The sequence below is a fragment of the Odocoileus virginianus genome, chromosome 13 (assembly GCF_023699985.2).
Source record: "Odocoileus virginianus isolate 20LAN1187 ecotype Illinois chromosome 13, Ovbor_1.2, whole genome shotgun sequence".
Classification (NCBI taxonomy): Eukaryota; Metazoa; Chordata; class Mammalia; order Artiodactyla; family Cervidae; genus Odocoileus; species Odocoileus virginianus.
This window is the reverse complement of record NC_069686.1, coordinates 60,754,183-60,776,419: the sequence shown is the minus strand read 5'-3', so window position 1 is coordinate 60,776,419 and position 22,237 is coordinate 60,754,183. Positions and strand designations below refer to the sequence as shown.

General features: G+C 39.2%; 1 protein-coding gene and 1 non-coding gene across 7 annotated transcripts in view; one reads left to right on the top strand and one right to left on the bottom strand.

Moving 5' to 3' along the window:
* Window positions 1–22,237, bottom strand: part of PTPN4 (protein tyrosine phosphatase non-receptor type 4) — a 189,491-nt gene that overhangs the window by 157,745 nt on the left and 9,509 nt on the right. The window contains exon 1 of one of the 6 annotated variants that reach the window (XM_070476321.1): window positions 21,159–21,364. The exons of 3 other annotated variants lie outside the window; for them this stretch is intronic. In XM_070476321.1, coding sequence (XP_070332422.1) covers window positions 21,159–21,207 — 49 coding nt within the window. In that variant the 5' untranslated portion in view covers window positions 21,208–21,364. Of the gene's footprint in view, window positions 1–21,158; window positions 21,365–22,237 lie in introns of those variants that run through there. 2 more of the 6 variants (XM_070476319.1, XM_070476320.1) reach the window with 2 other exon arrangements.
* Window positions 11,803–11,907, top strand: LOC139038144 (U6 spliceosomal RNA). Its single transcript, XR_011491087.1, has one exon. It is a non-coding gene; the product is annotated as a U6 spliceosomal RNA (small nuclear RNA).

The window sequence follows — 22,237 nt, the reverse complement described above, 5'->3', positions numbered from 1 at the left end:
CTGCTGTTGACATCATACTGCTCATGTCAAAATGATTAAAGCTAGGAGTAAATGTCAATGTTTTCTATGGATAAAAATTGTATAGAGGAAAATAGCTTTAGCATGTTGACAGAGAGGACCTAGCCAAGTAAAATTCACAATTAAAAGACAGTGACTGGCAGTGATTTCCAGTTCCACATGTAAAGAGCTCGGAAGTCCTCATTGTGTCCTAACAAGTAAAAAAAGGCAGAACAGACTGGAAAATCAGCAGCCGTTCCTAGATCCGTAAGAGAGGACACAGGGCAAACTGGAGATTGGAGAGATGGGTAAAAACAGAGAGTCACAGCTTATGGGAGCAAAGATTTGAAGCAGAAACTGCCACAGAAACCAGCACGCAGGTAGGAAAGGCTGGATTCAGCTGATGAACAGTTTGAGGCTCAATGTGGATAATTTTAAAAGTTAAAAACTTCAGAGGGTGGGGGTGGGGGGCAGTCATACCAGAACTCACACAGTATTGTGAGATATAGCTCCAGCAGCAATGTGAAGGTTAGTGTGCATTGTCAAGGATAGTGCACACTTGGAGGTGACAGAGTTGGCTTGGACAAGACACTGCACTTGAATAGGGAGAGTGCAACCACTGCTGATCCTAATGGAGACAACTGACGGGGAGCTGTCTTGAGCTCCGAGTGGCATACTGTGTCCATCCTGGCAAACGACTTGGCCTATACCAGCCACTCTTGCTCTAGTGTTGTTCCCCTTGGGGACGACAGTCCCACTGCTGAGAGGGGAGAGAGAACACACTTAAAGGGAACAGAACCACCTTGGACCCAGACTTCAGGGCTTTTGCTCCAGCATGTTAGGACGTGACTCTGTGCCCAAGAGAGCAGTGACAACCACTCAGCACAGCTCTGGCTCAAACCTGGGAATAGCTCCAGCACCTTCATCTCCAGTCTCTCCTCCTACCAAGATGACAGCTGTGAGTCCACCCTGAGCGAACATGTGACCCACGCTCACTTCAGATCCAGCTCTCCTACCAAAGTCACAGGGTATCTGCAGAGTGTATAGGGACACGCCCACGTAAATATACTCCTTCAAGACCAGACAGATAATGTGCTACACCCAATTCCATAGACACAGAGAGTTTACCAAAATGAGAAGAGAGAAATTTGCCTCAAATGAAAGACCATGAGAAAAAACCCTGGAAAAGAAGAAGAAGGGAAAAAACTAATGAAAGAAATAATTTACCAGATAAAGCATTCATAGTAAGAATGCTGCCGGAAATTGGGAAAAGAATAAATGAACACAGTAAGAAATCTTACAAGGAACCAGAAAGTATAAAGAAGAATCAGTCAGAGCTGAAGAACACAATAACTGAAATGAAAAATACACTAGATGGAAATTAACAGCAGACCAGGTGATACAGAAAAAACCATAAGCACTCTGAAAGATAGAATAATGGAAATCATTCAATCAGAGGAGCAAAAACAAAAACATTTTTTTTTTAAAATGAGGAAGGAACTTCTAAGACATTATTAAGTATATGCTAGCCACATTATAGAGGTCCAGAAGAAGAGAGAGAAAAAAAGGTTGAAAATATTTGATGAAGTTATGGTTAAAGAATTCTTGAACCTGAAGAAGGAAACAGATATCTAGGTACAGGAAGCACAGAATCCCAAAAAGAGAAAACCAGAGAGACCAAGACATATTGTAAGTAAAATGGCAAAAGTTAAAGACAAAGAGGATTCTAAAGGCAGCTAGAGAAAAACAGAGTCACATACAAAGAAACCCCCAATAAGGTTTTAAGTTGATTTTTCAGCATGAATTCTGCATGCCAGGAGGGAGTAGCATGATATATTTAAAGTGCAGAAAGGGGAATATATACAACCTACCATACTCTACCCAGCAAGATTATTATTCAGAATTGAAGAAGAGAAAAGCAAAAACTAAAATAATTCATCAGTACTAAATCAATTCTAAAAGAAGCGGTAAAGGGTCTTCTCTAAGTGAAAAAGATAAAGCTACAAGAAGAATTTATAGGAGAGGAAAAACCCCACTAGAAAAGCCAAATATATAGTAAAGGTTGTGGATGAACTATTTAAATAAGTTATTATGAAGGTTAAAAGACAAAAATTATGAAATCAATCATAACTGCAAAGAACTGTTTAGGGATAAATATGATGATGTAAAATATGAACTCAAAAACACAAAATGTAGGGAAAGGGAGTTAAAAATGTAGATATTCTAGAATGTGTTTGAACTTCTATAACTATCAGTTTAAAACAAGTAGATATAGTTGTATGTCAACACATATATATCCCAAGGTAACCATAAATCAAAAACCTACAATAGATACAGGAAATCAGAATGAAAGGAAAACACAAGCATACCACTAAATAAAATAAAATCACAATGATAGAAATTATACTAAGAAGAACAGAGAATAACAACTTGCAGAAAACAAATAACAAAAATGTCAAGAAAAGTATTTATCTAACAATAATCATTTTAAATGTCAACTGAATAAAACTCCAATCAAAAGACATAAGGGGTTGGATAGACCTAGAGAGTGAAGTAAGGCAGGAAGACTGACCTACAGAGTGAAGGTCACTGATAAGTCAAAAAGAGAAAAACAAATATAGTATATTAAGGCATATACGTGGAATCTATAAAAAATGATATAGATGACCTTGGCTGCAAATTAGAAATAAACTCACAGACATAGAGAACAAATGTATAGATGCCAAGGGGGAAAGGGGTGGGATGGGAGGAATCGGGAGATGTGTAAAATAGATAACTGATGGGAACATACGGCATAGCACAGAAACTCTACTTAAAGCACGGTAGAGTCCTAAATGAGAGGGAAATGCAAAAGGGAGTTGATATATGTATATGTATGGCTGATTCATTCTGCTATGCAGTTGACACTAACATGACATTGCAAAGCAACTATAATGCAATACAAACTACTTTAAATTTTAAAAAAAAGGAAAAAAGATAAGGGACTGATTAGATTAAAATGACCCATCTATATGCTGCTTCTGAGACTCGCTTCAGAGCCAATGACACACAAAGGCTGAAAGTGAGGGATGGAAAAGCGTGTCCCAACCAGTGAAACAAGAAGGAAGCTGGGGGAGCCAGGCTTTAAAATAATCTGTAACAAAGACAAATGAGGGCGTTACCTAACAATGAACAGATCAACACAAGTGGATGGGACACTTGCAAACATATATGCACTGGTATAGGAACACCTAAAAGCAAATATTAACAGACATAAATGGAGAAACTGACAATTTAATACAATAACAGTAGAGAATATTAACACCCAATTTGCATCAGCGGACAGATCAACCAGTCAGAAAATCAGTATGTAAACATTCATCTTAAATGACACATAAGACCAGACTTAGTAGATATCTATAGGATATTTCATCTGAAAATAGTGGAATACATATTATTTTGAAGTACACATGGAACATTCTCCATGACAGATCACATTCTAGGCCACAAAACAAGTCCCAACAAATTTAAGAGGACAGAAATTATAGGAAGCATTTTTTCTGACCAAAACAGTATTAAACTACAAATCAGAGGGGGAAAAAAATGGGAAAACACAAACAAGCGGAGACTAAACAACATTCTATTAAAAAAACTACTGGGTCAATGAAGAAGTCAAAGAGGAAATCAGAAACTACCTGGAGATGAATAAAAATAAAAACACAACTTTCCAAAATCTACAGCACACAGGAAAAGCAATTCTAAGAAGGAAGTTTAGGGATACCCCAAGAAACACACAAAAAAAAACCTCAAATAAACAACCTAAGTTACTTATAAAAAGAGCAAAATCCAAAGATAGCAGAAGGAAGGAAATAGTAAGGATCACAGGAAATAAATAAATGTAGACCAAAATAAAAATCAATAAAAGACATCAATAAAACCAAGCTCCGGGTTTTTTTATTTTTTATTTTCTGAAAAGATAAAATTGCTAAGTCTTTAGTCAGGCTCACCAAGAAAAAGAGAGCCTAAATAAATAAGAACTGAAACAGGAAAAATTACAACTGACCTCAGAGATACAAAAAAAACATAAGAAAACACTACAGATATTTATATGCCAATGAATTGGACAACCTAGAAGAAATGGATAAATTTCTAAATACAGTACAATTTCTAAAAACATACAATCTTCCAAGACTGAATCAATCCAAACATACCAATCACTAGTAGTGAAACAATTAGTTTAAAAACTCCCAGCAAACAAAAGCCCAGGACTGAATGGATTCACAGGAATTCTACCAAACATATAAGAACAACTAATTCCTGCTGCTGCTGCTGCTTCTGCTAAGTCGCTTCAGTCATGTTCAACTCTGCAACCCCATAGACAGCAGCCCACCAGGCTCCCCCATCCCTGGGATTCTCCAGGCAAAAACACTGGAGTGGGTTGCCATCTCCTTCTCCAATGCATGAAAGTGAAAAGTGAAAGTGAAGTCGCTCAGTCGCATCCCCCATGGACTGCAGCCTACCAGGCTCCTCTGTCCATGGGATTTTCCAGGCAAGAGTGCTAATCCATAGCCATCTCAAAATATCCCAAAAAACTGAAGAGAAGGGAATACTCCCAAATTTATTCCACAAGGATACCATTACCCTGATACCAAAACCAGACAAAGACATTACCAAAAAAAAAAAAAAAAATCACAGGCCAATATCTCTGGTGAATATAGATACAAGAATCTTCAACAAAATATTAGCAAACAGAATTTAACAATACATAAAAAGGATCATATACCATGATCACACAGGACTCACTCCAGGGATGCAATGATGGCTCAATTCCCACAAATCAATGTAATACATTAACAAAAAGAAGGGGGGGGGGCGGAAATCACATGATGATCTACAGATACAGAAAGAGCATCTGACAAAATTGAACATCCACTTATGATAAAAACTAATCAAAGTTGGTATAGAGGGAATACACTTCAACATAACAAAGGCTATTTATGACAAACCCATAGCTAACAAATTCAATGATGAGGATTCTGTGATTAAGAGATACCAACTGGAGGTGGGAGGGGGGACTGGGATGGGGAATACATGTAAATCCATGGCTAATTCATTTCAATGTATGACAAAAACTACTGTAATGATGTAATTAGCCTCCAACTAATAAAAATAAATGGAAAAAAAATAAAATAAAATCATAATGATTGAAATAAAAAAAAAAAGAGATACCAACTACTATATATAAATAGATAGCCAGCAAGGATAATTATACTCATAATATTGTAATAACCTATAATGAAGTATACTCTGCAAATATACTGAATCACTCTGCTCTACACTTGAAACACAATACTGTAAATCAACTATACTTCCATTAAAATTTTTTCCAAAAAAAGTAATTTATATATTATTTGCTATCTCTGTCCACTATTAGAAACTAGAAGTAAAAATATTCCAGTAACACTGAACATACATACTGCCTATGTACTACTCCACACTAAATGAAACCAGGCTTTCTAGGGAGAAATGGCTGATTCCAGAGCTGGAACAAAGAAAATACAAGGTCAGGCTAAAATATCAATATTTGGTGCCAGTAAGTAAAGAAGTCCTCAAAACCTGATGGGAAAAAATGAAAAACCATGAGAGGAAACTAAAAGGGGCTGCCAGCAGTCAAATGAGACAACGTGTTTCAAAATAAATAATATGAATAGATAACACTCTGAATAACACAAGAACACACAGGTTTAAACTGATACTAATTTTTTTAAGTGAGGGAGGAAAAAACTATTCTTAGTAGAATAATGTCAAATGATAAATGTAGAATAATGCAAAAAGAAAACTGCCATTTACAACTACCGTAACTGATTCAGGCAAGAATCATCAATGAATAATAAAATCACTGGGTGTATTGAGGAACAAGATACACATATAATCTCAAAGTACTTTCCCACTGATTACTTATTAATTACAAAGGGGGAAATGTATCTTTACCATGCAGAAATCTGTCAAATCCCACCTTCATCCAATGATCAAATTTATCCTCACCAAAATTACTGTCACAGGCACCACGTCACACACGAGAACACAGCACCTATGTGCTATTCCTGCAAAAAATGTTTAAGCTGAATCTACTCATGAAAAAAATTGAAACAATCAGACAAATCCAAATTGAGGACACTCTACAAAACAACCTGCTAGAGTCTTCAAAACTGTGAGGAAGGTGAGGGAAAAGGGAGAAGAAAGAGGGGATGTAGAAGAAGGGAGGGGAAGCACTGCAGATTAAGAGATGTAACAAACAAACGCAATGTGCAGTCCTTGATCCAAATATGAACGAGAAAAAAAGTCATATGGATGTATGCATACACACACACAAACATATGTTACATAGGCACATAATTGAAGAAATCTCAATGTGGAATGTATTTCAGACTATAGTATTGTGTCAGTGCTAAATTCCTTGAGTGTGATCACCTGGTTATATAGAATGTATTGATTTCTAGGAGATTCATGTTTGCATGCTATAGAATTTTTAGTGGTAAAGTGTTATGATCATGATATCTGCAACCTTTAAATAATTCATAAATTTTTAATATATAAATACAGAAGTAGCAAATTGTTAGCAATTGGTGAATCTATATGAATGGTACATGGGTGTTCAATATACTATTCTTGCTACTTTTCCCTAAGTTTGAAATATTTCAAAATAAAAAGTTGTGAGGATGGAGCAGGAAATGGCAACCCACTCCAGTATTCTTGCCTGGAAAAATCCATGGACAGAGGAGTCTGGCAGGCTGAAGTCCATGGGATTACATGACTGAGCATGTGTGCACGAGGGTGGAGGGAGATGGGTTGGTAGCAATAAACTGGTAGGAAAAAAAAAAACTGGTAGAAAAAAAAAAGTTGTGAGGAAAAAGTAAAAGCAAACGCCTTCCAAATTCTGTTTTCACACTTAAAAAAAGAAGCAGATAAACTAACACCTTTGCTATCCAAAATTATGAAGCAATTAACCACTCACAAAAAGTTCTCTGGATAGCTGACAATCCCTTACAGTTATCATTTTCTATACAATATTCTCCAATGAACCATATGCTTTATTATAATCTTAATTTCTTATATATGATGCTCTGGATATAACTATAAATTAAAATGTTGGTACCGTAAGTACTGGACTGAATAACTTAGCTTACTGCTATAACACACTATATTCAGTGAAGCCTCCCTCAGTCCTCTGAACTGAAGCTGGTAATATAAAACTAATCATCTTAGGACAGTGCTATCAAAACTATGAGCTATAATACTGGCATTCTGTAGAAGGAGAAAAAAGTCAAAGTTAACAATAGTTTTGGACGTGCAAACTGATTCACTGATGTACAGGCAGCATTTTCCAAATGTCCTTTGTGTATCCGGGCTTCCCAAGTGGCGCTAGTGGTAACGAGCCTGCCTGCCAATGCAAGAGACGCAAGAGACACGGGTTCAATCCCTGGGTCAGTAAGATCCCCTGGAGGAGAGGATGAAACCCACTCCAGTATTCTTGCCTGGAGAATCCCATGGACTGAGGAGCCTGGCAGGCTACAGCCCATAGGGTTGCGAAGAGTCAGACATTAGTAAAGTGACTTAGAATGTACACATGCTTTGTATATCCTTTATTCAACTGCTGCTGACCTGCTAAGAAGACTGAAGTACAACATGATATTCATTGTGAACTATGAACACAGGAATTGAATTGGAACCATTCTGTGTATCAAATTTACTTCCCTGAAGCTTTTCATTTTCTGTTACTTAATATTTTATATCTCATTATCCTATTTACACATTGTAGCATTTAAAGTACCATGTGTCTGTGTGTCTGTGAGATACACAGGCCCCTGAAGAGTTCCCTAATCCTGTGCCTTCAATGCACCTGTTTACTCACGTAAACATGTCAGCAGCTCCCAGTTACTAGACACATCATTAGATGCTGGAGATATAAATACACACACACACACACACACACACACACACACACACATACATCTAGATCTCTGCCCTCAATGAGCTCACAGTCTAGTTGGGAAAGAGACTTTAAATAACTCAGTGAAACAGTAATACTAAAAAAAGATGTAAACAAACTGTCCCAGTGGCTCCAAGAACTACTTCTCTTCTGTCTGTAGCTCATTACCTAACTACTAGAAACAACTTCAGCAGCCACTAGTTCTTCCCCTTTCTTCCCCTCTTCATTTTGTAAATTTCCAAAAATAGAGCCAATCCTTCATAAGTACCAACAGTCAATGAAAAAAATATTTTCTTGTCTAAAAAGGGCCAGTCATGTAGTCCATGTGGTATCATTTGGGGGGCTCCGGTGTTCCCCTCTTATTCATTCAGAAAAATGAATGAATATTAGCTAGGGGTTTAATGTAGAGCACTTTTAGATGGAAAAAAGAGATAATGCTGGGCTCTAGAGTTTTGATCCTTCCTTTAGAAAGCAACTACTTCATGAAAGTAGTTTTCTTTGTAACTGACCACAAACAATAGAGTTTATAGCATATAAATGTTTACTGAAATGTTTCAAACTATAATTTGAAACTCACAGGCTATGAAATCAAATTAGTGGATCAAACATCAGTGTTTCTGGAGAAGGAAATGGCAACCCACTCCAGTGGTCTTGCCTGGAGAATCCCAGGGATGGGGTCGCACAGAGTCGGACACGACTGAAGTGACTTCGCAGTAGCAGCAGAGACTGCCATACAGAGAAAAGTCAGTCAGAAAAGAGAAAAACAAGGATCATATAATACCACTTTTATGTGGAATCTAGAAAAATGATACAGATGAACTTATCTGCAAAGCAGAAATAGAGACACAGAGGTAGAGAACAAATGTAGGGACAACAAGGTGGGAAAGAAAACAGAGGGGAGGGGCTGAATGAATAGGGAAATTGGGGTGGACATATATACACAACTGTGTACAAAACAGATAACTAATAGCAACCCAGGCTTCCCTGGTAGCTTAGTTGGTAACGAATCCACCTGCAATGTGGGAGACCTGGGTTTAATCCCTGGGTTGGGAAGATCCCCTGGAGAACAGAGCAGCTATCCACTCTAGTACTCTGGCCTGTAGGATTCACAGAGTCAAATACGACTGAGCGACTTTCACTTTCACTGGCAGCCTACAGTATAGCACAGGGAACTCTACTAACTGCTCTGTGGTGACCTAAATGGGCAGGAAATCCATAAAAAAGGGGACATATGTATAACTGATTCACACTGCTATACAGCAGAAACTAATGTAACACTGTAAAGCAACCATATTCCAATAAAATTTATTTTTACAAAATTTAAAAAAAAACACCAATGTTTTTAACAAAATAGAATAGCATAAAAGAGAAGCTATCAAGAACATGATATAAAAGGTACCTCTTAATTAGGTAAAGCGTAAATAGTTAGAAAACTACTGACTTTACATCTAATACCACCATGCAATCCTATTTATTATCTCATGTTTTCATGGGTCCTTTCTGTTTGTTGTAAAGAGCTGATTATCAGTCTTTCACAAATAAAGTTAGATTAAAAGAGAAGGGCCCCTGCAAAGGGGTCAAGACTAAAAAATACCAACTATGGGAAGTAACACTGATGAATAAGACTGTGGGCTCAGAAATCAGAATGTTTCAAGGCTCAAATCCCTATTACATTTTGACCTTGATAGCTGCCAAACTGCTGCGCCTCAGTTTCCTCATTTATAAAATGAGCTGCTATGAGGATTAAATGAGATAACAAGAAGCCTTTAGCACAGTACCTGACATTCAGAAGTCTCTAATAAGTGTTAGCCATATTATCATCATCATCATTAGGTAATATCTCTCTAAATACTAAAAACTGACTTTTAAGAAGAAATTTGGAAACGCACATGCTTTTATTAAAATATTCTAGTTAACACCAGAATTAAAACAGTATTATTAAAAGCCTCCAAAACCAATATCCAAGAAACAACAGTAACCCAGTTGGATGGAACACAATTCATCAGAGGAACAGCAACCACTGTAGGTGGAAAGATACTAAAGACAGTACTGTCGAGGAATTTGCATTAATTTGGGCAAAGATCACATAGTCCAGAGGTCAGCAAACTATGGCCCACAGACCAAACCTGTTCACTGTTTTGGGGTCACAAGGTAAGAATGATTTTTACAGATGAACATTCTCAATTGATCCAATGATAGGGGACCCTAACTTTGAACCTTAACGAAGGTAAATATTGTCCTATAAAAAAGAATTACACTCTTCTCATTATTAGACCACATATAACAAAATATTATATTCAATTACTGTATTTTTATTTCACCAATAAAACTTTGTGAAATTTACAAAAAAATAAAAGCCTCAAATTAAATGTCTATATGTTAGATAATTAATGTTACTCTTTACTTTCCCCAACCCTTCCCTATTCATATTAACTACTGAATGTCCCATTATTTGCCAGATACAGGGAAGCAACATGACTATATCAACAAATAAAAGAAGGTAAAAGCTCCTGCCCTTATGAAGCTTCTTTCTAATGAGCAAAGAAAAAAGTTACATGGTAGAAAGCAGAGAATGTTAGAGCAGACAGCAATTTTAGATGCAGTACTCAGGGGAGGCATGACTGAGAAGGTCATTTTTGGCAGACTTGAAAGGGAGTGCAAGAGGGAGTCATATGGATACTCTGCCTGGAGCACGTGCCTTGAAATGTGTTCCGGGCAGAAGCAAGAACAGCACGGACCTGATGAAGAAGCACACAGGCCTGTCCCTGGAAGAGCAAAGAGACCAGCGCACACAGGTCTGCTCCCAGAAGAGCAAAGAAGCCAGTGCGTGCTGAGAAAAGCAGACAGGCAGAGCAGTCAGAGAGAGAGCAGGAGCTACAGGTAACGTAGGGCCTTGGTGGCCGTGGCAAAAAACCTCCGTTTTTGTATTTCTAAGTAAGACAGGACTTCGGGCAAAAGAACACAGTCACCTCCCTTACACGACAAGTTCATGAATTTTCACCTTGCTTCTTTTCCTACTGATGTGTTCGATACAAAAAGCTTAGACTATGTCATAAGCATGCTACTGCACTAACAGAAAAACAAGTTAATGTCTGTAATATTACAAACTGGCAAGAAAAAAAAATTAAGACCCTATCAAAAAAACGAACAAAAAACCTAATAAGATGTTTTCAATAAGAAATTAAATCAGTAACTTTTTTTAAAAGCCTAGCTACACTATCACTAAAAAGATATTCTAATTAAAGTTATCTTAATTAGGTAAAGTGTAAATAGTTAGAAAACTATTTTAAATACTTAAATTAGTTAAATATTGTTTAACTATTAAAACAAAATAAAACAAAAAAATACCATTTATCACTATCCGCTAGGAAACTGGTAGTAATAAAAATTGCTTCAGGTCTAAGATCCTGTATCCGAAACCTCTGGTTTCAGAACACTTTCAGAAGTGTTTTGAATTTCAGAAGAGTTAAATTATAAAGAGGTGATATTACACAGCTATCTTAGATTAAGTAACATTCTTGGTTGGGTCTGTCTATATTAGCCACACTGCTATTAAAATTTCTTTGGAAAACCTTAAGAATGTTCACTCTAAGGACTTCCTTGGTGTCCAGTGATTAGGAACTCGCCTTCCAATGCAGGGAATGCAGGTTCAATCCCTGGTCAAGGAACTAATATCCCACATGCCATGGAGTGGGCATCTGGACCCAGGCGCCACAACTAGAGAGAAGCCTGCATGCTGCAATTAAAGAGGCTCACACATCAAAATGAAGAGCTCGCAAGCTACAACTAAGAACCGTCACAGTGAAATAAATATTTTTTTTAAAAAAGAATGTTCAGCTCACTTCGGCAGCACATATACTAAAATTGAAACGATACAGAGAAGATTAGCATGGCCCCTGCGCAAGGATGACACGCAAATTCGTGAAGCGTTCCATATTAAAAAAATAAATAAATAAATAAAATAAAAAAGAATGTTCACTCTATGGGGAATAACAAATGTATAAACAACCTAACATCAGTACAGGTCAAGTATGGCTGCCAAATTAATTACAAAAACTTTTGTAGTTCAAAAACCATAAAAATAACCAGATGCAAGGTGGGTCACAATATCAGATCACTTGGGGGAACTGTTCCAAATCACAAAACCCTTTCCACTGAAGATTCCCCATTTCCCTAGTAGACTGTATAGTATAGTAAGTCACCAGGACTGACTCAAGTATGGATTGGGCATGCTACACAATTTGGAAATTCTTGAAGTTTGTAAAATATTCTATAATATTTCCATTCAATAAGAAGTATCTTAAAAAGAAAACAGAAAAAAAAAAAAAAAGAATACCAACTTATTTTAAGGACTGAAATTTCCGAAATATTAATCTCCTTGGAAAATTCTATTCACTTGAAGAGTGAAAACTGAAAGTGAAAATGTTAGCCACTCAGTTGTGTCTGACTTTGCAACCCCATGGACTATGCAGCCCACCAGGACTATGGAGCTCCTCTGTCCATGGAATTCTCCAGGCAAGCATACTAGAGCGGATAGACATTCCCTTCTCCAGGCGATCTTCCTGACCCAGGGATCGAACCTCAATCTCCATACTGCAGGAAGATTCTTTACAGTCTGAGCCACCAGTAGTCTATATTAATGAGCACGTATCACATTCAAGGCATTATAAGTACCAGGTAATACCAGTAGAAAGGCTTAAATAGGTAGACAAGGGGCTGAATATGGGTTTAGATTTTACTTTACAAGCAGATAGAAAGGAAATAACAAAATTCTGAGCAGAGGTATAAAGTGGTCAGATGTGCATGTCAGATCACTCTAGTAGTAATATAGAGGATGGATTAAAAGGGCAACACCAATGGCAGAATGCACCTTAAGTAGACAATGATAAAAGTCTAGATAAGACACAATGACCTTTCAAAAAATGACCTTTCATAAGTTATGCCCAAGCATCATCCTGCCAAGTGGTGATAGGGCTACAAGACAGCACTATGAGGCAGAAAGGGAAACTGAACAGTGATGATGAGAGGCAATCCAGACAGGTGGTAAGAAAATGATATCCATTTTACAGTACCAGGCAATAGGCAGTGACCCAGGCAAGCGAAGCCCGAGCTGTAGAGAGCAGATAAGCAGGTGGCACCCCAGCCGTCAGAAACACACATTAGGGAAACACGTCCTAGTTCATGGTTCTTGAGAAAAGGCTTATAGCACAGCACAGAGCCCCAGTTATATACTGGAGCTCACGAATTCAAAAACAGGAGACAGAAAACAGGGCAGCAGCAGAAAAGACACAGGTTCAGTACTCAAATTAACCTACTTTCAAAACCTAAATCTCTTATTTTCTAGCTGTGACGTCTAGACAACTCAGCTTTTTGAGCCTCAGCTTCTCTATCTATAAAAAGCAGACAACACTACCTATTGCATAGGGTTGGTAGGAGAACGAAATGTGATCTCATACATTAAAACATCTGGTAGAGTTCAAGGAATATTAGTTTTGTCTTTTTCTTCTTATAAAAAGATAAGTTACTGAGTTTTTTCATCTAACCTACAGAAATAAGGAAGTCTTTTTATTTATTTATTTTTTCATTTACTTATATTACTTGGAGGCTAATTACTTTACAAAGGAAGTCTTTTGCTTGGCCACAAGGTCTGAAAGCCTACCCAAAGGGGCACTGTGCTGTGCTTAGCCATTCGGTGTCCAACTCTTGGCAATTCCATGAACTGGAGCCCTCCAGGCTCCTCTGTCCCTGGGATTCTCCAGGCAAGAACACTGGAGTGGGTTGCCATGTCCTCCTCCAGGGGATCTTCCCAACTCAGTGACTGAACCCAGGTCTCCCAAAATTCAGACGGATTCTTTACCGTCTGAGCCACCAAGGAAGCCCAAGAATACTGGATTGGGTAGTGAATCCCTTCTCCCGGGGATCTTCCAAAGCCAGGAATTGAGCTGTAGTCTCCTTCTGCAGGCTGATTCATTACCAGCTGAGCTACCAAGGAAGCCCAAGGAGGCATTAGAGGACTTCAGGTAAAGAAAGTAAGGCTGGTCACTGATGCAAAATGCCTCATAGGAGCTCCAGTCCATACAGAGGTGAAAGTAAATGAGTTACACAAGTAAAAGAATCTAAAAAACTAGAGTAGAGTAAAAGTTTAAATAATTAGGATCAGCTAGCCTACTCTACCCACTCCAGTGTTCTTGCCTGGAGAAACCCAGGGACACAGGAGCCTGGTGGGCGGCCATCTACAGGGTCGCACAGAGTCGGACACGACTGATGTGACTCAGCAGCAGCAGCAGCAGCCTAAGAGTATACCCACACAACAGAACATGTCACTGTATTTAAATAAGCAAGGAAAAACGTGGAAAGCTCTCTGTATACTGAGTCAAAGGCTCTCCAAGGTATGTTTTAAATGAAAGAATTACTATATAAAACATTAATATAGTGGGCTATCATCTACATACAAAGGTAGGGGAAAACAATAATTTACATTTGTATTTTATTTCTCTTTGCATAAACACTGGTAAAATATACAAAAACAAAAGTGGTTACCTATAGAGCGCAGGGAAGGGAGAGACAGGGATAAGAGTAGTATTGAGACTTCTAATTATATGCTTTTTTATATTATTTTGAAATTTGAATGAAGTAGCCATACTTAACAATTGTCTAACAAAAGGGCAATACACATATTTAATTAATAGCAAAACTAACAATGACCCCTGAATAACTCCAGAACTCACTATAAGATGTCAATCATTTGAAATGCGTATAGGGAGTTGGCTCAGATGACTACCAAAGTTCATTCAGGACATTTCTTTGATAGTAGCTGTTGCCATGTAGTTTCTCTTATCTATCTTTCAAATAATTACTACAGTTTCTTTCTTTTAATCCCCCCGAAATATTAAGGTGCATGTAATCTCAACCCTTGGACTGCAAGGAGATCCAACCAGTCCATCCTAAAGGAGATCAGTCCTGGGTGTTCACTGGAAGGACTGATGCTGAAGCTGAAACTCCAATACTCTGGCCACCTGATGCGAAGAGTTGACTCACTGGAAAAGACTCTGATGCTGGGAGGGATTGGGGGCAGGAGAAGGGGACGACAGAGGATGAGATGGCTGGATGGCATCACCAACTCGATGGGCATGAGTTTGGGTAAACTCCGGGAGTTAGTGACGGACAGGGAGGCCTGGCGTCCTGTGATTCATGGGGTCACAAAGAGTCGGACACAACTGAGCAACAGAACTGAACTGAATCTTAAAAGAAAAGACATTTTTTCAGAAATTCCACAGCGTCTGGTGGTTAGGATTTGGTGCTTTCACTGCCAGGACCTGGGTTTGATCCCTGACTGGAGAACTGAGATCCTGCAAGACAAGTGGCACAGCCAAAAAATAAGATATTTTTCTTGATTCTGTTCCCTATTCCTCTATGACCTAAGAGATCTTCCTTCTTCCCCTTATGACCAAATTTCTTAGTGTCAACTAGCCTACATTCACTGCTATGTCTGGTTTCCTCTCCACTTTCTCATCATCACACCCTTCTGCCCTAACTCGTCTGCTACAGTGAATCTCAAGCGTTGCTGTGCCTTAGAATAACTGCAGCAGCAGCAGCAGAGCATTTAGACAGGGTTCCTGGGCGATGACCCCCACATTCTTCACCCACCCTTTAAAAACTCTACGCAGTCTGAAAAGAAACCTGCGGAATTCGTATTTTTATTCAGTAGCTCACTTGATTCTGATACAACTGGTCTGCCTGAACACCTGAAAACCAATTACCTACGGTCATAATATGCTGTTGTTTAGTCACTAAGTCATGTACAATTATTGTGCAACCCCATGGACTGTAGCACAACAGGCTCTTGTGTCCACGGGATTTCCCAGGCGAGAATACTAGAGTAGATTGCCATTTCCTTCTCCAGATCTTTCCAACCGAGGGATCAAACTTGCATCTCCTGCACTGGCAGCTGGGTTCTTTACCACTGAGTCACCAGGGAGATCCGGAGTCATAACAACCTTCCCCAAACTCAAAGCACTTTGGATCGCACGTCTCTCTGTAGCATCTGACACCTTACACTAACTTCTTCCATCACCTTCCCCTACACAACTGGACTCTCCTCTCTTTTCTGAGAGCTCTTATCCTTTACATGATGCTGGAGGGGCCCTCACAGTGGCCTTCATCCTAACTTTACACACACTTCATAAGCAGTACAAGTCACAACCACTGCTTCAACTACCATCTGTATGACACTAAATTCTGACACTTTGACGTCCCAAAAATTTTCAGGAAGTTGGTTATGCAGTCAGTACAGGAGGAAGAAGATGCTTCAATATCAGGCACATCTGAATCCAAAGTATCTGTTATTTACATGGTAATACATCCAAAGTCACACATCTCTCTGAATTTCATCATTGTTATCCTATGGGATAACACCTTTAAAACTAGGGACAACACCTTTCTGACAATTTGTTTGAATTAAATAAGGGAAATAAAAAAATTAAATGAGAATTTTCTTTCCCTTCCTAGCTCAGACCTGACAGCATGCCCTGTGGACGCCATGGCATGGGCCTGAGGTGGCAGGCAGGAAACAACTAGCCTGGGGCAGAGAGACTGGCAACCACAAGGGGACTGAGCAAATAAGTAAACGCACCAAGGATAACGGGAGCCAACCTCTCACCGCTGAAGACAAGACTTGAAAATGTAGCAAAGGGGCAACTGGAGAGAGCGCTGGAGTGCGGGCCGAACGTGGACCATCAGTGTGAACTTCGGAACAGCAGTCCAGTTCAGTTACTCAGCTGTGTCCCACTCTCTCTGTGAGCCCATGGCCTGCAGCACGCCAGGCCTCCCTGTCCATCACCAACTCCCGGAGTTTACTCAGACTCATGTCCGCTGAGTCAGTGAAGCCATCCAACCATCTCATCCTCTGTCGTCCCCTCCTCCTCCTGCCTTCAATCTTTCCCAGCGTCAGGGTCTTTTCAAATGAGTCAGTTCTTCTTTTAAATATATATACATAGTTAGATGAAGAAAGATATTCAAATGTGTATATAAATATGTATATTCAAATGCATATATATAAGTATTTCCTAGCTCTGTCTGCCTTAAATGTGATGACACTCCAGCAGAAATGAGCATATTAAGTACCAAAATCTTGGTTTCTGATACCACCTCCATTAAAAGAAATCAGGATTCCTAGGGAAAATGAATGATTCCAGAGTTGGGTCAGGAAAAGTACAAAATGAGTCTAGAACTCATTAATGTGCCAGAAAGTAAGGAAATATTCAAAGGCTGGGATGTGTCAGAAAGATGGGGGCCATCTTCAAGGGGCTCCCACTACTCAAATACAAGACAATTTAAGTGTCAAAATAAAATCTGAAATTACAATAACTTATAAAATCTACTGAATAGGAATATAAATCCATAGGTATACTGATATAAATAAATAAATGACTTTATTTATTTACATCAATAAGTGAATGAACAAATACATGAAAGAAAGGAAATTTTTGGTAAAAAAAAAATTAATAAATGCAGGTGGCAGCCTTCATAGAAGTGGTTGATCCAAGCAAGTCATCAGTGGACCCAAAGGCTGGTGGGCAGAGATCTGAGGAGGAATAGAACATCAACAAAGTCTTGGAAATCCTCCCACAAAAGGCTTACCAGTTACAAGAGGGAAAATGATGATTGTATAATAAAGCAACTCAGCAGACATGAACTTAACAAGGTGTTCAAGGTTAAACAGAGTCAGTGGTGGGACAACACACTGTGTCTCCTAGAGATACACTAAGAACAAAACCATTTCTATAGTATTCCTGTCAACAATGTATACAGTCCCCACACAAGCAACTACTGAATGAACAGAAGTTAAGGAACATCTCAGAAGAACAAAAAGTCAAGGCCATAAAAAGACAGGGAAATATCAAGGGCCCCAAATATTCAGCGCTGTTCCAAACTGAAGGGCCTAAAGAGACATGACAATTAAACACGGTATATGATCCTGAACTAGATCTTGGGCCAGAAGGGAAAGAAAGACACTATTTAGGCAGTTGGAAAACAATGAATGGCCTCTGGGTTGATTTTCCAGCCACAGGACTGGAAAAGGTCAGTTTTTATTCCAGTCCCAAAGAAAGGTAATGTCAAAGAATGTTCAAACTACCACACAATTGCACACATCTCACACACTAGCAAAGTAATGCTCAAAATTCTCCAAGCTAGGCTTCAACAGTACGTGAACCAAGAACTTTCTGATGTTCAAGCTGGACTTAGAAAAGGCAGAGGAACCAGAGATCAAATTGCCAACATCCGCTGGATCATAGAAAAAGCAAGAGAATGCCAGAAAAACATCTGCTTCACTTACTATGCTAAAGCCTTTGTGTGGATCATAACAAACTGTAGAAAATTCTTAAAGAGGTGAGAATAACAGACCACCTTACCTGCCTCCTAAGAAATCTGTATGCACGTCAGGAAGCAACAGTTAGAACTGGACATGGAACGGACTGATTCCAAATTGGGAAAGGCTGTATATTGTCACCCTGCTTATTTAACTTATATGCAGAGTACATCATGTGAAATGCCAGGCTGGATGAAGCATAAGGTGAAATCAAGACTGCCGAGAGAAATATCAATAACCTCAGGTATGCAGATGACACCACCCTTATGGCAGAAAGCAAAGAGAAACTAAAGAGCCTCTTGATGAAAGTCAAAGAGTAGAATGAAAAAGCTGGCTTAAAACTCAACATTCAAAAAACGAAGATCATGGCATCTAGTTCCATCACTTAATAGAAAATAGATGGGAAACAGTGGAAACAGTAACAGCCTTTATTTTCTTGGGCTCCAAAATCACTGCAGATGGTGACTGCAGCCATGAAATTAAAAGATGCTTGCTCCTTGCAAGAAAAGCTACGACAAACCTAGACAGCATATTAAAAAGCAAAGACATTACTTTGCCAACTCAGGTCCATATAGTCAAGGCTATGGTTTTTCCAGCAGTATGTATGGATGTGAGAGTTGGACCATAAAGAAAGCTGAGCACCAAAGAATTGATGCTTTTGACTTGTGGTGTTGGAGAAGACTCTTGAGAGTCCCTCAGACTGCAAGGAGATCAAACCAGTCAATCCTAAAGGAAATCAGTCCTGAATATTCATTGGAAGAACTGCTGCTAAAGCTAAAGCTCCAATACTTTGGCCACCTGATGAGAAGAACTGACTCACCAGAAAAGACCCTGATGCTGAGACAGACTGAAGTCTGGAGAAGGGGACCATCTATGGATGAGCTGCGTGGATGGCATCACCAACTCAAGGGACATAAGTCTGAGCAAGCTCCAGGAGTCGATGATGGACAGGGAGGCCTGGCGTGCTGCAGTACATGGGGTCACAAAGAGTCAGACACAACTGAGCAACTGAACTGAACTGATAACTGATTTACAATGTAGTGTAAGTTTCAAGTGTACAATACAGTGATTCAGTTTTATATGTGTGTCTGTGTGTGTGTTAGTCGCTCAGTAGTATCCAAATCTTTGTGACCCCATGAACGGTAGCTTGCTAAGCTCCTCTGTCCATAGAATTCTCCAGGCAAGAGTACTGGAGTGGGTTGCCATTTCCTTCTCCAGGGGATCTTCCCGACCCAGGGATCAAACCCAAGTCTCCTGCAGTGCAGGAAGATTTTTTACTCTATGAGCTACCAGGGAAGTCCCTTTATTCTTTTTCAGATTCTTTTCACCTACAGGTTATTACATAATATTGAGTATAGTTCCCTGTGCTACACAGTAGGTGTAGTTACCTACACCTACACCATGTTAGTTACCTACTTTATACATAGTAGTTTATACAAAGGGGTTTTTCTGGTGGCTCAATAGGTAAAGAACTGACTGCAACACAGGAGACCCAAGTTCAATCCCTGAGTGGGGAAGATCCCCTGGAGAAGGGAATGGCAACCCAGTCCAGCAGTTTCAGAGAATAGCAAAGAGAGATAAGACCTTAAATGAACAATGCAAAGTTATAGAGGAAAACAAGAGAATGGGAAAGACTATAGAGATTTCTTCAAGAAAACTGGAGATATCAAATGAACATTTCATGCAAACACAAGCACAATAAATGACAGAAACAGTAAGGACCTAACTGAAGTAGAAAGAAATTAAGAGGTGGCAAGAATACACAGAAGAACTATACAAAAAGGTCTTAATGACCTGCATAACCATAATGGTGTGGCCACTCATCTAGGGCCAGACATCCTTGAGTGTAAAGTCAAGTAGGCCTTAGGAAACAGTACTATGAACAAAGATAGTGGAGGTGATGGAATTCCAGCTGAGCCATTTAAAATCCTAAAAGATGATGCTGCTAAAGGGCTGCAGTCAATACGTCAACAAATTAGGAAAATGCAACAGCGGCTACAGGACTGGAAAAGGTCAGTTTTCATTCCAATCCCAAAGAAGGGCAATGCCAAAGAACGTTCAAACTACTGTACAATTGCACTCATTTCACATGCTAGCAAGGTTATGCTCAAAATCCTTCAAGCTGGCATCAGCAATACGAGAACCGAGAACTTCCAGATATACAAGCTGGGTATACAAGCTGGATTTTGAACAGGCAGAGGAACCAGAGATCAAATTGCCAACATTCATTGGACTATGAAGAAAGAAAGGTAATTTGAGAAAAATATCTACTTCTGCTTCATTGACTGCTAAAGCCTTTGACTATGTGGATTACAACAAACTGTGGAAAATTCTTAAAGAGATGGGAATACCAGACCACCTTACCTGTCTCCTAAGAAATCTGTATGTGGGTAAAGAAGCAACAGACATAGAACAATTGACCGGTTCAAAATTGGGAAAGGAATATGACAAGGCTGTATATTGTCACTCTGCTTATGTAACTTCTATGCATAGTCTATCATGCGAAATGCCAGGCAGGATGAATCACAAGTGAGAATCAAGATTACTAGAAGAAATATTAATAATCTCAGATATGCAGATGATACCACTAAATAGCCTCTTGATTAGGGTGAAAAAGGAGAGGTGAAAAAGATGGCATGAAACTAAGCACTAAAAAATCTTAAGATCATGTCATCCAGTCCCACTGCTTCATGGCATATAGAATGGGAAAAAGTGGAAGCAGGGATAGATTTTATTTTCGTGGCCTCCAAAATCACTGCTGACAGTGACCCTAGCCATGAAATTCAAAGACGCTTGCTCCGTGGAAAGAACCCTATTACAAACCTTGTTGCTGTTCAGTCTCTAAGTCGTGTCCAACACTTTGTGATCCCATGGACCGCAGCACGCCAGGCCTCCCTGTCCCTCACTAACTCCTGGAGTTTGCTCAAACTCATGCCCATTGAGTCGGTGATGCCATCCAACCATCTCATCCTCTGTCGCCCCTTTCTCCTCCTGCCCTCAATCTTTCCCAGCTCAGGGTCTTTTCCAATGAGTCAGCTTTTCGCATCAGATGACCTAGATGCAAAACAAAGACAGTGTATTAAACCTAGACAGTGTGTTAAAAAGCAAAGACACCATTTTCCCAACAAAGGTCCATACAGTCAAAACTATAGTTTTTCCAGTGGTCATGTACAGATGTGAGAATTCGACCGTAAAGAAGACTGAGCACAGAAGAGTTGATGCTTTAGAACTGTGGTGCTGGAGAAGACTCCTGAGAATCCCTTGGACCGCAAAGAGATCAAACTAGTCAATCCTAAAGGAAATCAACCCTGAATATACACTGGAAGGACTGATGCTAAAGCCGAAGCTCCAATACTTTTGGCCACCTGATGCGATGAGCTAACTCACTGGAAAAGACCCTGATGCTGGGAAAGACTGAAGGCAAAGGAGAAGAGGGAGACAGAGGATGAGATGGTTAGATAGCATCACCGTCTCAATAGACATGAATTTAAGCAAAATCCAGGAGACAGTGAAGGACAGAGGAGCTTGGTGTGCTACAGTCCATGAGGTTGCAAAGTAGGACACAACTTAAGACGGAACAACAAGTGTTACAAGTGTGTAACAAGTGTGTATTAATCCCAAACTTCTAATTTATACCTCTCCCTGCCTCCTTTTCCCTTCTGATAACACTAACCACACATAGCTGATACTGAATGATATTTGTCTTTCTCTGTCTGGCTTACTATACTTAGTATGGCCATCTCTAGGCCCATCCATATTGCTACCAACGGCATTAATTTCTTTCTTTTCTATGGCTGAGTAATATCCTATCATATATATGTACCACATCTCTTTCCATTCATCAGTCAGTGGACATTTAGGTTGCTTCCATGTCCAGGCTGTGGTAAATAGTTCTGCAATGA